General features: G+C 40.3%; 3 protein-coding genes across 3 annotated transcripts in view; 2 read left to right on the forward strand and 1 right to left on the reverse strand.

The window, feature by feature from the left end:
- The window catches only part of LOC144633854 (uncharacterized), a 97,508-nt gene that overhangs the window by 61,114 nt on the left and 22,993 nt on the right, over positions 1 to 13,401 (reverse strand). The window lies entirely within an intron of this gene.
- Positions 98 to 2,008, forward strand: LOC144633833 (BTB/POZ domain-containing protein 6-like). Its single transcript, XM_078492717.1, has one exon. It carries the CDS (start codon positions 407 to 409, stop codon positions 1,724 to 1,726), a length of 1,320 nt encoding a protein of 439 aa, XP_078348843.1. The 5' UTR covers positions 98 to 406; the 3' UTR covers positions 1,727 to 2,008.
- Positions 3,539 to 7,217, forward strand: LOC144632642 (BTB/POZ domain-containing protein 6-like). Its single transcript, XM_078491321.1, has one exon. It carries the CDS (start codon positions 3,722 to 3,724, stop codon positions 5,057 to 5,059), a length of 1,338 nt encoding a protein of 445 aa, XP_078347447.1. The 5' UTR covers positions 3,539 to 3,721; the 3' UTR covers positions 5,060 to 7,217.

Consider the following 13,401-nt stretch of genomic DNA (forward strand, 5'->3'; position numbering starts at 1 on the left):
CTCCTTTTATTAAATCAAGACAGAAATAGTTTTGGATATATTTTTTTGCGGCGTGACAGTGGCGTGACAGTGAAAACCACCTATAGCCTTTAGCAAGTACACCAGGTTTGAAGAAAACGTGTGCATGCAAGGGTTTTCCTTCTTTTTGCAGTAGTTTTTGGCAGTTATTACGCCTAATTCAGATGCGCGAATTTGAGCGAGTTTTCAGATGAGTTATCGATCTGATTGCTTTTTCATGACAAAGGAAACGGGTCACGCATTTGTGTGACACTTTGGACGGTCACTTGTTCAGCGGTATCGCTTCCTCTTTCGTTTTCGATAAGACAAGAGAGTCGACAAGCGAAAGCTCCTTCGATCGTAACATTGCTGTATCGAATAAAACTGGGAAGATACCAAGAGAACAACGATGATGGCTGCTGTTGAAGAGAACTGGCAGACGAAACAATCAACTGTCCTAGAAAGAACCACGTTTATTTTCAACAACGAGTTATTGAGCGATGTGAAATTTGTTGTTCCAGTGTCGACTGGAGATAGTGAAAGCAAGAAGGTGACTCCAGCTCACAAGTTTGTCCTCGCAATCGGCAGTCCTGTGTTCTTTGCCATGTTCTACGGTCAAATGGCGGAGACTACTGACTCTATTGAACTGCCTGACTGTGACTACAAGAGTCTGTTGGAATTGTTTCGTTTCTTGTACAGCGACGAAGTGAATTTGACCGGAAGTAATGTGATGCAAGTGCTGTACTTGGCGAACAAATATATGGTGCCTTCACTCGTTGGGAAATGTACCGAATACTTGGCAGACAACTTGAAAGCATCAAACGTGTTTTGCATTCTGCCGCACGCTCAGAAATTTAAAGAGAAAGATTTGGAAGATCGATGCTGGGAAGTGATTGAGATGCAGACCAAACAAGCCATTTCGTCAGATGAATTTGTCACACTTGAGCGATCCCTTGTCGAGTCTGTTGTGAAGAGAGAAAAGTTGAACGTGAAGGAAGTGGAACTGTTTAAAGCTGTTGATCGTTGGGCCATAAAAGAATGTAAAAGGCAAGGAGTAACTCCAGACGGCGTTGTGAAAAGACGCATCTTGGGAGAAGAAGTAATTAAAGCGATAAGGTTTCCATTGATGTCGGAGAAAGAGTTTGTCTTGCATGTATTTGATTGTAATATTCTTACCTCAAAAGAGCTAAGTGACATGATGAAACACTACAATCATGTTTTAAAATCCACTTTAACATTCACAAAAACTCCTAGAATTGCATCTGTCCATCGATGCTACAGATTTGCAAAGTTTTCTCCCCAAAATACGTATTGGAATTACTGGAGTAAACCTGACTGTATTAGTTTTACTGTCAACAAGCCTATCAAGTTACTTGGAGTTCAGCATTATGGTTGTGAAGGTGGAAAGTACACAGTTTCTACAGAACTAAAAGACATCATTAACGATTCTTCTCTTGTAAAACAATCGGGAACCTATGTTTCAGAAGAGGACGATATAAATGACTATCATGGCTTTGATGTATTTTTTAATCGTCCAGTTTGCTTAGAGGAAAATAAGAAGTACAAGTTAGTGTCGATTTTCGAGGGTCCTGTGTCATGGAGCGGAAAACAAGGGCAAAAAACTGTTGAATGCGAAGGAGTACAATTTACTTTTACTGATTTTTTAAGTTCTTTAGGTGGCCAGTTTCCAGCTTTTGTTTTTAGCTTAACAATCCCCAACAATGCTTAAGTTTTGTTTTAGTTCTTGGAAAGTTCAAATTTAGTGCTGTCATTTCCTTGTGCTTGAAAAGCCAGCCCCGCTGTATTATACTCGTCCAAACGGCTGGTCAAGCGTTTTCCTATTTTTAAGAGTATTAAATACGCTCATTAATGGAAATTTGTTTAACGTCTCTTCAAATGAAGTGCACCAAATGTGAGCCCAGGCCTGCGAACGTGAGACTCCGCTTTGCGTTCGCTGCGTAGCTTGTCAAGTAAGTTAAAAGAATTTACAAATAAAACCAGAATAAATGTTCACTTGCATATTGGATTTGTACCTTTATTGATCAGAAGGTTCCACATCCATTTTTATTAACCAATTGACAGCACTGACTGACCGTCCCAGCCTAAAACTACATCAGTAATAGTGGAACCTCCTGTTAGCGGGCAGTCTGACAGGTGACCACTTATAAGACAGCTGCTCAGCTCGCTTATGAGAGGTTAAATATATAGTGTTTGCATGTGTCCGGGACCATGTCTAAGGGCACTTTCCATTAGTCAGAACTGACCGGCAGGTCCAGTGGTTTTAAATGTGCAATGAGCCTTTTTCACGAAATTTTCCCACAAATCCACAACAGTGTATAATACTTATACACTAACAGATTTGACAGGACAAATCTGACTAACAACTAGAACGGAACTCTGTTTGCGGATATACCTGTCTGACCAGCCAGTTCTGACTAATGGAAAGCGCCCTAAGTGTCGGCAGCTTTCGGATAGTACCGGTTTGTTTTATACTATAGTAAGGTCAGGATTGGGTAAGGATAGGAGTTTCGCCTTTCAACTGAGATAATCGATCGCGTAGAAATAAAAAAGGAACATTTCAACAACACAGCAAATACAAAAGAAGGTATCGATTGCGATATGGGTTTTTGAAATATTGTTGGCTGGAGATTGTATGATTTTGATGACGTCACGTAAAAACCGAGAATTCCGGGTTTATTCTGATCTGCCGCCTCTGCTACATAAGCGACAAAGTCATAGATTTGAATCGAAAACGGCGAAAATCGAAAGAAAATGGAAGCGTTCTGATTCTGCTGACTCCGATTCCGTCGAGACTCCGCTTACGACTTGGGGACGAAGCATCCTTGGAAGAATTTACTTTACTGATTTAACAAAAGGCGTCAAAGGATGACAGTGCTGTCGGTAATCCAGTAGAGGGAGGCTTATATACGGGGAGACTTACAACTGGATGTATTTTTTTGTGAAGATGGGCCTTGAACCAAGTAGGGTGGGGGGGGGGGGGGGGGGCTTATAACCGGAATTTGACGGTATTCTATTAGCAATCGATCAATCGCCAAGAAAACCTACGCCGTATTCCAGTTTATCCCTCGCTTCTCAGTCAAGGTGATCGAACTGATCTACTGTAATAACTGTTCAAGCTCCTACTGAGTGAAGAAAGCTTTTTGTTTTTAAACTCAGAACAAATATACTTAAGTTCTTAGCAAATTCCCTCTTGGATCGGAATAAAGAGAGAAACTTATAAATAATCAGAACTCACTCGTTTGTCAAAAGTTGCACCTTATTTTTCCGCCCTAGAACTTTGGGTGACTTGAACATTTTTGCGGCGTAAATGGATTGCAATGCGTAAACGGTCAACAGCAGTTAAGGGAAACAGAGATTAGGGGTGGCCTATGGTAACATTTTCCATACAGCCTTAAATTTAAAAATAAATATCTTTAAAGACTAGTTTGCATTTAGCTTAAATATATCGAGAGTCTGAATTGCTAGTTGCTGCTGTGTTCGTAACCTTTGTGCGGTTTTCATATCTCTTTGCTGCAGGAAACTCTGAACATTTGCACACTACGCGTCACGCAGTTGCGTGACAAGCTGGAAGCCAGCAGTCGCAACAATGGTCAATTCAGCGGTAACTTTTCCTGTTTTCGAGTGCGATCAGTTGTGCGACTGATCGAATAAATCTGCTGACGGACTAAACTAAAGGAAGAAAGACTGCACTTGAGTACTAACGATGGCTGCTGTGGAAGAGAATTGGCAGACGAAACGATCAACTGTCGTCGAGAGAACCACGTTTATATTCAACAACGAGTTATTGAGCGATGTGAAATTTATTGTTCGAGCATCGAATGGCGACAGTGAAAGTAAGCGTATGAAGATGGTGATCCCAGCTCACAAGTTTGTGCTTGCAATCAGCAGTCCTGTGTTCTTTGTCATGTTCTATGGTCAAATGGCGGAGACTACAGACTCTATTGAACTGCCTGACTGTGACTACGAGAGTCTGTTTGAGATGTTTCGTTTCTTGTACAGCGACGAAGTGAACTTGAGCGGAAGTAATGTAATGCAAGTGCTGTATTTGGCGAACAAATATATGGTGCCTTCACTCGCTGGGAAATGTACAAAATATCTGCGAGACAACTTGAAAGCATCAAACGTGTTTTGCATTCTGCCGCACGCTCAGAAATCTGAAGATAAAGATTTGGAAGATCGATGCTGGGAAGTGATTGAGATGCAGACAGAAGAAGCTGTGACGTCAGATGAATTTGTCACACTTGAGCGATCCCTTGTCGAGTCTGTTGTGAAGAAAGAAAAGTTGAACGTGAAGGAAGTGGAACTGTTTAAAGCTGTTGATCGCTGGGCCACAAAAGAAAGTGAAAGGCAAGGAATAACTCCTGATGGAGATGCGAAAAGACGAATTCTGGGAGAGGAGATCGTGAAAGCGATAAGGTTTCCCCTGATGTCGGAGAAAGAATTTGCCTCTGTTGTATTCGATTCTTACATTCTTTCTTTTCAAGAGGTTGGTGTCATGATGAAACACTACAATTGTGTTTTAACATCAGTTTTACCATACAAACAAACTCCAAGGACTGCTGTCAATCGATGTTCCAGATTTCAAAAGTTTGTTCCGGCTAGTACTTCAGGTATAATATGGGATTATTCCCGTGAGAGTGCTTGCGCCGACCGAATTAATTTCACCGTTAACAAGCCCATCATGTTACATGGAGTTGAGCATTTTGGTTCTGAAGGTGGCGAGTACACGGTTTCCACTGAAGTAAAAGAAACCACAGGTGGCTCTTCTCTGGGTAAACAATCAGGATCCTACGCCTCAGTAAAAGACGAGACTGATTCTTATTACCGCTTTATTGTACGGTTTGATCGTCCAGTTTGTCTGGTGGGAAATAAAGAATACAAGTTGGTGTCACTTATCAAGGGTCCTTCATCATGGTACGGACAGGAAGGGCAAACATCTGTAGAGTGCCAAGGAGTACGATTCACGTTCCGTACTACGAGGGGTAAAAGAAATGGAACGAATGAAACGAAGGGCCAGTTTCCCGCCTTGCTGTTCGGCTAAAGCTCTAGTCATCAGTTCTTTTACTACCTCTATTAACTTTGTGCTAATGGGGGCGAGCATTCAAACAGAAACTCAAATGTTACAAATTATACGTAACAGGGTTAAAAATCCCAACTGGCAGGAAGCGAACCAGTTGGCTATTGACAAGGGTGCCTGATTGATTTAACTTGGGTCTACCGTAAAACAATACCAGTTAATGGTCAGAACGGGGGTTGATCCCGGGGCATTCGGATTTCAAGTCTGGCGCCCTAACCACCGCGCCACGCTGCTGATGGAGGCAGCGTGGCCGAGTGAAGTTGGAGCCCAGCGAACGAGAGCATATAGAACATAAACTATAACAGATGACTGTGCTGTCAGGGGCCAAGCTTATCTTTTTCAAATAATGAAGACAAAATATTTTGATAGTTAAAGAGAGATTTTTGTATGTTAGGTCATGTTTAGTTTAGAATCAATTTTAGAATGGCGTCGAAGCATCAGCCGGTGTACAGCGAAGGGGAAGTGCAGGGAGGGAGCGTACACAGGCCACGAAGCATTACTGGAAACTTAATTTTGTATCGCTACACAAATGTCCAACTTGCTCAGCTGCGATAATGTTATGACACAAATCGTGTAAACTGTATTTTATTTACACACGGCCAATAGTTATGCGAGCATGTGATATTAATAATATAAGATAAATCGTGCAAACTGCGGATTAATAGAAGTGAAGCAACTCAGCAATTGTAATAAAAGCCCAGGAAAACATTCTGAGGCCTCAACGGAATTGCAACCAATTTTCTCTCAGTAAAATACGTTCGAACTCTGTTTGTCAATCCTCAAGCTTATTCAGGTGAACGTCCACTGATTTCTCCTCGTTATTTCCCATGCATGAATGTTTAATATTTAGTTTGCCTTTGGGTGGATTTTGTGTCACAGCCGAGGCATTTTTCCCCGAAATGTTTTGACCCTTCACTGTACGTTAATGTCTGCTCGAATTTCTGTTACAAAATTTAGTGGGGGGAGGAGTACTGCAATAGTGGACAGTTACTATAGTAGAAAAGGTTAAACATAACAGAAAGGGTTGTCAGAGTTATTTCGACCAAAAAATGATAAGCAAGGTAACTATTTAATTACTGGTAAATATATTATAAAAATAGAAAGCCAGGAATGAAGAAAAAGGATTCTCTAGTTGCAAATTCGTAGATTGATAGATCAGTCACCAAGCAATGCCGTTTCCTATTCGGTGGCCTGCAATGCAGGCATATTTTGGATGAGAAGGCGCTGAATATACGAACGAGTGTTATAATTTACGGCTGTAGTATAACTCTCCCATGAAAGCAATCGATCGCCAAGAAAGCCAGCACTTCCGGTAGACTGGCTTAAACTCGCGTCTCCCAGCCGCGTATTTCCGTTCTTCCAGTGAATTTTGGCGCAGAAATACCAGAGTCTGCTGAAATCACTATGAACTTGATTGAAGCAAGCTTTTCTCCAAGTCAGACCAAATGTTCTTTTAAGTTTTTAAACAGTTTATCAGCATTTCAACTTTCCTTGAGTCTAAACTTCCTTCCTGAAATGAAAATAAAGAAATAAAGATTGCTAAGGGATGTGAACACAATGGCTTGTTGGTCGTCTAATCAGTACACCGGAAGCGAAGCAAAGGAAATAGAAGACTTTTGCAAGCAAGTTAGCGATCTTCAAGCAGCAAGGAGATTTGAAAATCGGCACTGATGTGCGTTGCGATGACAGCAGCGAACAGCAACTATATACTATTTCAATTCCTTTTCCTTCAATTTCTATCAATTCTGGGGGGAGGGGGTCCCGTGTTTTTATCTAGATCTGAACTAAAAAAATGTCCCGTGTCGCTGTTTAATCGCACTTCACGTTCCTGTCTAAAAGTGAAAGGAAAATGGTTTGTCTTTGTCAGTTTGACCGTATCAGATGTTGATAAGACTTTTAAGGGTAGGAGGATCGTTAGAATCTCCCGTTTTTATAGCACAAAAACCAAGAAATTACTTCAGCCTCATTCTTGACCATTCTTGGAATTCAAATAAATTAAAAAAATACCAAACGGCTGTTCTTTGTCCCATGTTTTTCTACCTTGATGTCGCTGTCGGAATTTTTGCCGAGAAGGGTTGTCGTTAAATTAGCAAGTACACCAGGCTTGAAGAAAACGTGAGCATCCAAGGGTTTGCCTTCTTTTTGCAGTAGTTTTTGGCAGTTATTCCGCCTAGTTTAGATGCACAAATTTGAGCGAGTTTTCAGATGAGTTATTAGCCTGCGAACAGGCTTTCCGGAGATTTCCCGCCCCGCCGGCCGAGCGCTCTCCAGAAAGCCTGTTCGCAGGCTAATGAGTTATCGATCTGATTGCTTTTTCATGACAAAGGAAACGGGTCACGCAGTTGTGTGACACTTTGGACGGTCACTTGTTCAGCGGTATCGCTAGCACTTCCTCTTTCGTTTTCGATGAGACAAGAGTGTCGACTGAAGGAAAGCTCCTTCGATCGTAACATTGCTGTATCGAATATGTCGCGTATCTTGTTTATTTCACTTCCGGTTAACGATTGTATGTCATAGTCACGTGGTGTCATGCATGAGTGCACCAACCATGCTTTCCGCTTTTCAGTTGTTGAAGACGCCATTAAAGCTGGCTTAACGGATCTAAAGTGTTGTCCTTCGTTTATTTACGTACTCAAGACGTTACATGGTGTCAGAAGTATTTCGGATTGTTTCACGGCGATTTCCTTGAAAACACTGAGCTTCCTACGCCGTCTGTGTATTTCTCCCTTGAGAAACTTCAAGTTCTTCAGCCGTAAACAACTCGAACCTCGCAAAACTCCGTAAAAACTAAAATCTTAAATTAAGTAGTTCTGAGGTAAGAGGTTTCTTTTATCTTAAATTAAGTTTTAAAATCATCTAAATGTAAGACAAAATCGTCTCAATGTAAGATGAGTATCCCTTAAATGAAGAGTTCTGAGGTAAGATACATTTTCGTCTTAAATTAAGATCTAAACCATCTTTGCATAAGATGTTTTTGTCTCTAATATTAAGGTGGATCCTTCTTAGCTCACAAACGACGGTTATTTTTTAAATAAGATTTTTTCAAAAATATAACCGTCACTTGTATTCGCAAGCGCGTCGGGAAGCGCGTTCGGAGAATATACTTGAATTGAAGTTTACCTTATTTTACAGCCCAAGAGAGACGAGAACACAACAAATGCAAAACAAAAACACTTAACTTTAATTCAGTCATTAAAAAACATACAAACAAGGATAAATGAAAAGAATATACATGAGAATTAATAAGCTTAAAAGTCTTAGCTGTTATCGGCGGATCCAACGTTGTGTTACGGAGTCAATGAATTCATTGAATGCACCCCTTCTTCAGCTCAGTCAGCTTCAGTTCTTCATGCAGTCATCTAATTCAACTCCAGACATTTTCCTGCTGTCTAAATTCATTCACAGTAATATTCTGCATGTGTCTTTTGCTACTCACAGTCCTCACAGTTTGCCATCTTTAGCGGATCATTTTCCATGAGTTTCGTTGCTAATGAAAAAGGCCACTTCTCCCAGTTGTTAAAATACAATCAAAGAAACCTTTAGGGTATTCTTTTTCAAGTTTCGAGTCGAAGTCAACGCATTTTTAAGAAGTTTATATACGTGTAGCTCCATTCCACATTCGCAGCTTGTCGAAGGTTCGTGCCTGAATGAAACTGTTGAAACGCGCGTTGGCCTTTTCGCCAATCTCGTCCCCAGTGTCTTCTCGGTGGTGAAATCGTATCGTTGTTGATTGTAAGAAGCTGTACGTCTTAAATAAGGTGCTACCAACTTAAAAAGTTCCAAGCGTCTTAAAAAAACGTTTAAGTTTAAACATCGTCTTAAAATAATATTCTCTTTCTCAAATTAAGACAGAAGCGTCTCAGTTAAGAGGGACAAAATCTTCGGTAAGATGACTAGGTCTTGCTCTAAGACGTGTTCCCCATCTTGAAGCAAGACGTTTTTACCTCTTACGTTTTGGTAAGACTCTGTCAGTCTTAAATTAAGAGGAAGGGAATAGCTTCAATTTATTTTAAGATGGATTTGTCTTACTGCAAAAGAGCAAAATCTCATAATAAGATGGAACTCATCTTATCTTTGGAGGGCCTTTATCTTACTTAAGACGACTTAATTCTTAGTGTAAGATTTTAGTTTTTACGGAGAACATGCCTGAAGTCGAAGCACCTCGGCCAGCTCGGTCGGTATAAAACGCAGACCATGCAGACTGCAGACTGCAGACTGCAGACCGTGCAGACGGTGCAGACCGTGCAGACTGAGTAATTTTTTTTCTTCTTTTTTTACATTGTGTTTCACAAAACTTTTCACGAACGGTTTCCGAAGTTCGTTTGAAATGAGTATAGCTAACTGTCGTGGGTCGTGGGTGGAAGTCGTGGGTCGTGGGTGTGGGTAAAGTCGTGGGTGTGGGTAAATGTCGTGGGTACCAAAAAAGACTAAAATAAAAAAAAAAATACTGAACTAAAATTTGTGACAAAATAGTTCGTTCATGGCTAGTCTGATGCAGAGTTCTTAACAAACTTGTTGGGATGTCTGTAAAACAAGGAACACCGCGAAACACACGACTGTATTAGGAAATGGAGCATGATCAGTGCTTAATTAGAAGTTTGCGACCAGATTGATCGCTCACAACTGAGTGCCTAGAACTGAAAATCTCCGGTAATATTACGTAACGAAAAGTTCCGAAGTCGTCCGAAGTCGTAACATTTACAGGCCTCTTCTCTGAGAAAAAAACAGCGGAAGAAAGGCGTCATAAATACAATATTCACATGGAAGTTGATATTAAATTTCATTTTATTCCGAGCTGCGATTAGCGTTTCGTCCTCAAACACTCCCCCAAACCAGTGCACCCCGAAACACCCCTGCAACCCTTTCGTAAAACGTCGCTCAGGATGCAGTATTAGTCCGCAGCCCATAGCCCGCGTTCAGTCCGTGATTTTTAGTCAATCAATTAAATAATAGTAATACTACGTGCTCGTTATGAAAATGAGCACAACAATTTGGAAGAGGTAGGCGCAAAATTACATGCAGTGCGTTGGGTGACGGTTTAATAAGAAAGCTTTCGCAAAAGCTCTCACGCTTAGCTTTCGCAATTCCAAGTGTGTAATAGATTGTAGTAAAAATGTTGGCTGCAGCATTTCCGAGTCCGAATCGCACATCTAGTCGCTTTGGCCAAGAAGCGAGGCCATTACATCAGTTTTATTAGTAAACCAGCCAGAAGCGCTCTTTTGTAGTCGCAAACGGGACCATCAAAATTTCCCACGGAAAAAATGCCGCTCAGTCTGCAACGCACAATGTCACGCAATATTTTAAAGTCACCATTCTTGTGGGGTAGTGTAGTGTGTGAGCGCGAAATGCTAATCGCAACTCAGAATAAAATAGAATTTACTATTAAAGGGACTGTATCACGGATTTTATCCAAATTTAGGCTGGGAAATGGCCAAAAAATTCAATGAAATACAAAAAAACAACCGCTTAAAAAAGTGAAGGAACATTCAATAACACAGCAAATACAAAAGAAGGTACGGATGGCCAAAAGTGAAGAAGATTAAAATGAATTGCGATATGCGTTTTTGAAATACTGTTGGGCTTAACAGTTTTCAAAGTTAATCTTGTTTGCTTGTAACTTAACATTATATCACCCAGGAGGCACATTTGGTTGTGATAAAGTTAAGGTTCTGTCATTTAGATCCAAAAAAGTAATTTCTTTGCAAACACAAAGTTTAATAGCGGGTATTTTGCAAAATTTAATAAAATAAACTCAACTCAGCCGTGACCCAGTCCCTTAAATTGCCATGTGAATGTTGTTTTTATGACTCTTTTCTTCTGCTGTTCTTTTCTCTGACAAGAGGCTTCGTAAATGTTGGGACTTCAGACGGCTTCGGAACTTTTCCTTAATATGACCGGAGATCTTCAGTTCAAGTCCATCTGTGAGCGATCAATCTGATCGCAAACTTCTAAGCACTGATCATGTTCCATTTCATAATACTTTTTTCTTTAATATTTTTACTTTATTTTAATTGTTTAAATTTATTGAATTTTATAACACTGTTTTGTTTATCTGCGTTTAAAGAAATTGGTTTTCCAGGTGTTTTTTTTTGCGGTGTTCCTTGTTTTAACAGACATCCCAACAAGTATGTTTGCACTCTGCATCAGACTAGCCATGAACGAACTATTTTGTCACAAATTTTAGTTCAGTATTTTTTATTTTATTTTAGTCTTTTTTGGTACCCACGACATTTACCCACACCCACGACTTTACCCACACCCACGACCCACGACTTCCACCCACGACCCACGACCCACGACCCACGACAGTTAGCTATACTCGTCCCAGACAGTGCAAGTTTTGATATATAATGCTTCCGCAAATGCAAACATGTACATTTCACCTATTTTTAACCAATCATACTTGAGCGTTCCCACGCCACTAATTGGATCACTGGTAGGTAGCGAACAACTGAAATAAACTCTTTTTTTTATTAGAGAATAAAAAATTGGCCATGCACAGGAAAAAAAAATTCCATAAGGTGCTCTGTAGAAATCCCTTAAAGTTAAAAAAAGACTCGAGAAGTTGTAACTTTTTCACTTGAAATGACCAAGAAAAGCCACGAGTCTTTACAAATTATAAAATAAATTGGCTAGCGTGACTTCCCTGATAAAATTGGATAAACAAATAAATGAATAACATGATCATTTAATCGACTGGGAAAGAAAAACCACCAAGCTACCTACATGAAATCGTTCAATAAATTGGTTGTCAACAAAACGGGACCAAAACGCCTATTAGAAAATTCTCAGTCGGCAAACAGCCTCCACGCCAAGGTCAAGCAAATACTTGCAATTTTCGGCCCACTTCCGTAAAACTGTCCAGCAGACATGAAGGGAAAAAAGCGAAACGGTGCACCAGACATAAAAGAAAAACATGTTTTTGTTAATAAGAAAAACGGTATCCAAAAATAACAAATCGGTGAGAATGCTCCTTTGCATCGGGGGCGAACTTGCCACGACCCAAAACCCACGACCCACGACCCACGACCCACGACCCACGACCCACGACCCACGACCCACGACCCACGACCCACGACCCACGACCCACGACGCACGACCCACCCACCCACGCCATTTAGTTTGACCCGCTACATGAGTAAAATTAAAACATCTTGGCTAGTACGCCTGTTGCCCCGGTAAATGAATGAAATGTCATTATTGATATAACTACACATAAGAAGCACTAACAAAACCTTTATTTACTAAATTTAGAAAAATCTATCATTCATTATCATTGAAACTGAAACAAACAACTCTAAGTAAAACTAGATAACCTCGCAAACTGACGAGATCAATACACAATGTAGCCGTGTTTGGCAAATATACGACACTACACTGTCGCAATGACTTGTGCAGATCCCAACTGCACAGTACAGTTCAAACAGATTTGTCCAGTTTGTATTCTTACTGGCTGATCCATCCCTTTAATTAATGACATTGCGCTTTCGATCCAAAAAACTGCGAAGAAAATGAAATGTACTCGTTCAATGTCAAATCATATACATATTAGTTCGAGACATTTCGAAACGAATAACGATGGCACACGTTCATGTAAACAACAATATCGACAATGTAAAGGACACTAAAGATGACGCGTTTCTAGTTTCAAATAAAAGAAAACATCATCTGATAAATCGGTTACGCGTGAAAACGATTTAAAAGGTACTAGTCCTGAATACCTCTCATTTATACTTGGCAAAGAAACAAAAACAAAGCACCAAAAGTTGGAAGACAAAAGGATTGTATAAGCGCTCAGCGTTCATACATGGTTCAATTCCTAATGTTACCCACGGGATCATAAACACTGAGGTATAATGGGAGCAGGTTTGGCTTCAAACGAGACAGTTAGACATAACTCAGTGAGCGTATTCTTTGCTGAGAAATCCTTTTGAAAGGAACTGCTTAGAGAAAACATTTGTTTTGCTAGGAATAATTTTGATCACAAAAAGCCGCAAGGGTGTTAATACTGTAAAGTTTTTAATAAGGAAACGCGGGAAAGAAACAAATTAAACAAGGTGTGTTTCAAAACCCTGGCATGAGCGAAACGAATGCATGTCTTTGGGTCTTAGTTTTCGTACGGGTCTTAATTAGTTTTCGTATGGGTCTTAGTTTTCGTATGGGTCTTAGGTCTTAGTTTTCGTACGGGTCTTAGTTTTCGTATGGGTCTAAGGTCTTAGTTTTCGTACGGGTCTTAGTTTTCGTATGGGTCTTAGGTCTTAGTTTTCGTACGGGTCTTAGTTTTCGTATGGGTCTTAGGTCTTAGG

Source organism: Oculina patagonica, chromosome 12 (assembly GCF_052425735.1).
Source record: "Oculina patagonica isolate OP01 chromosome 12, crgOcupat, whole genome shotgun sequence".
NCBI lineage: Eukaryota > Metazoa > Cnidaria > Anthozoa > Scleractinia > Oculinidae > Oculina > Oculina patagonica.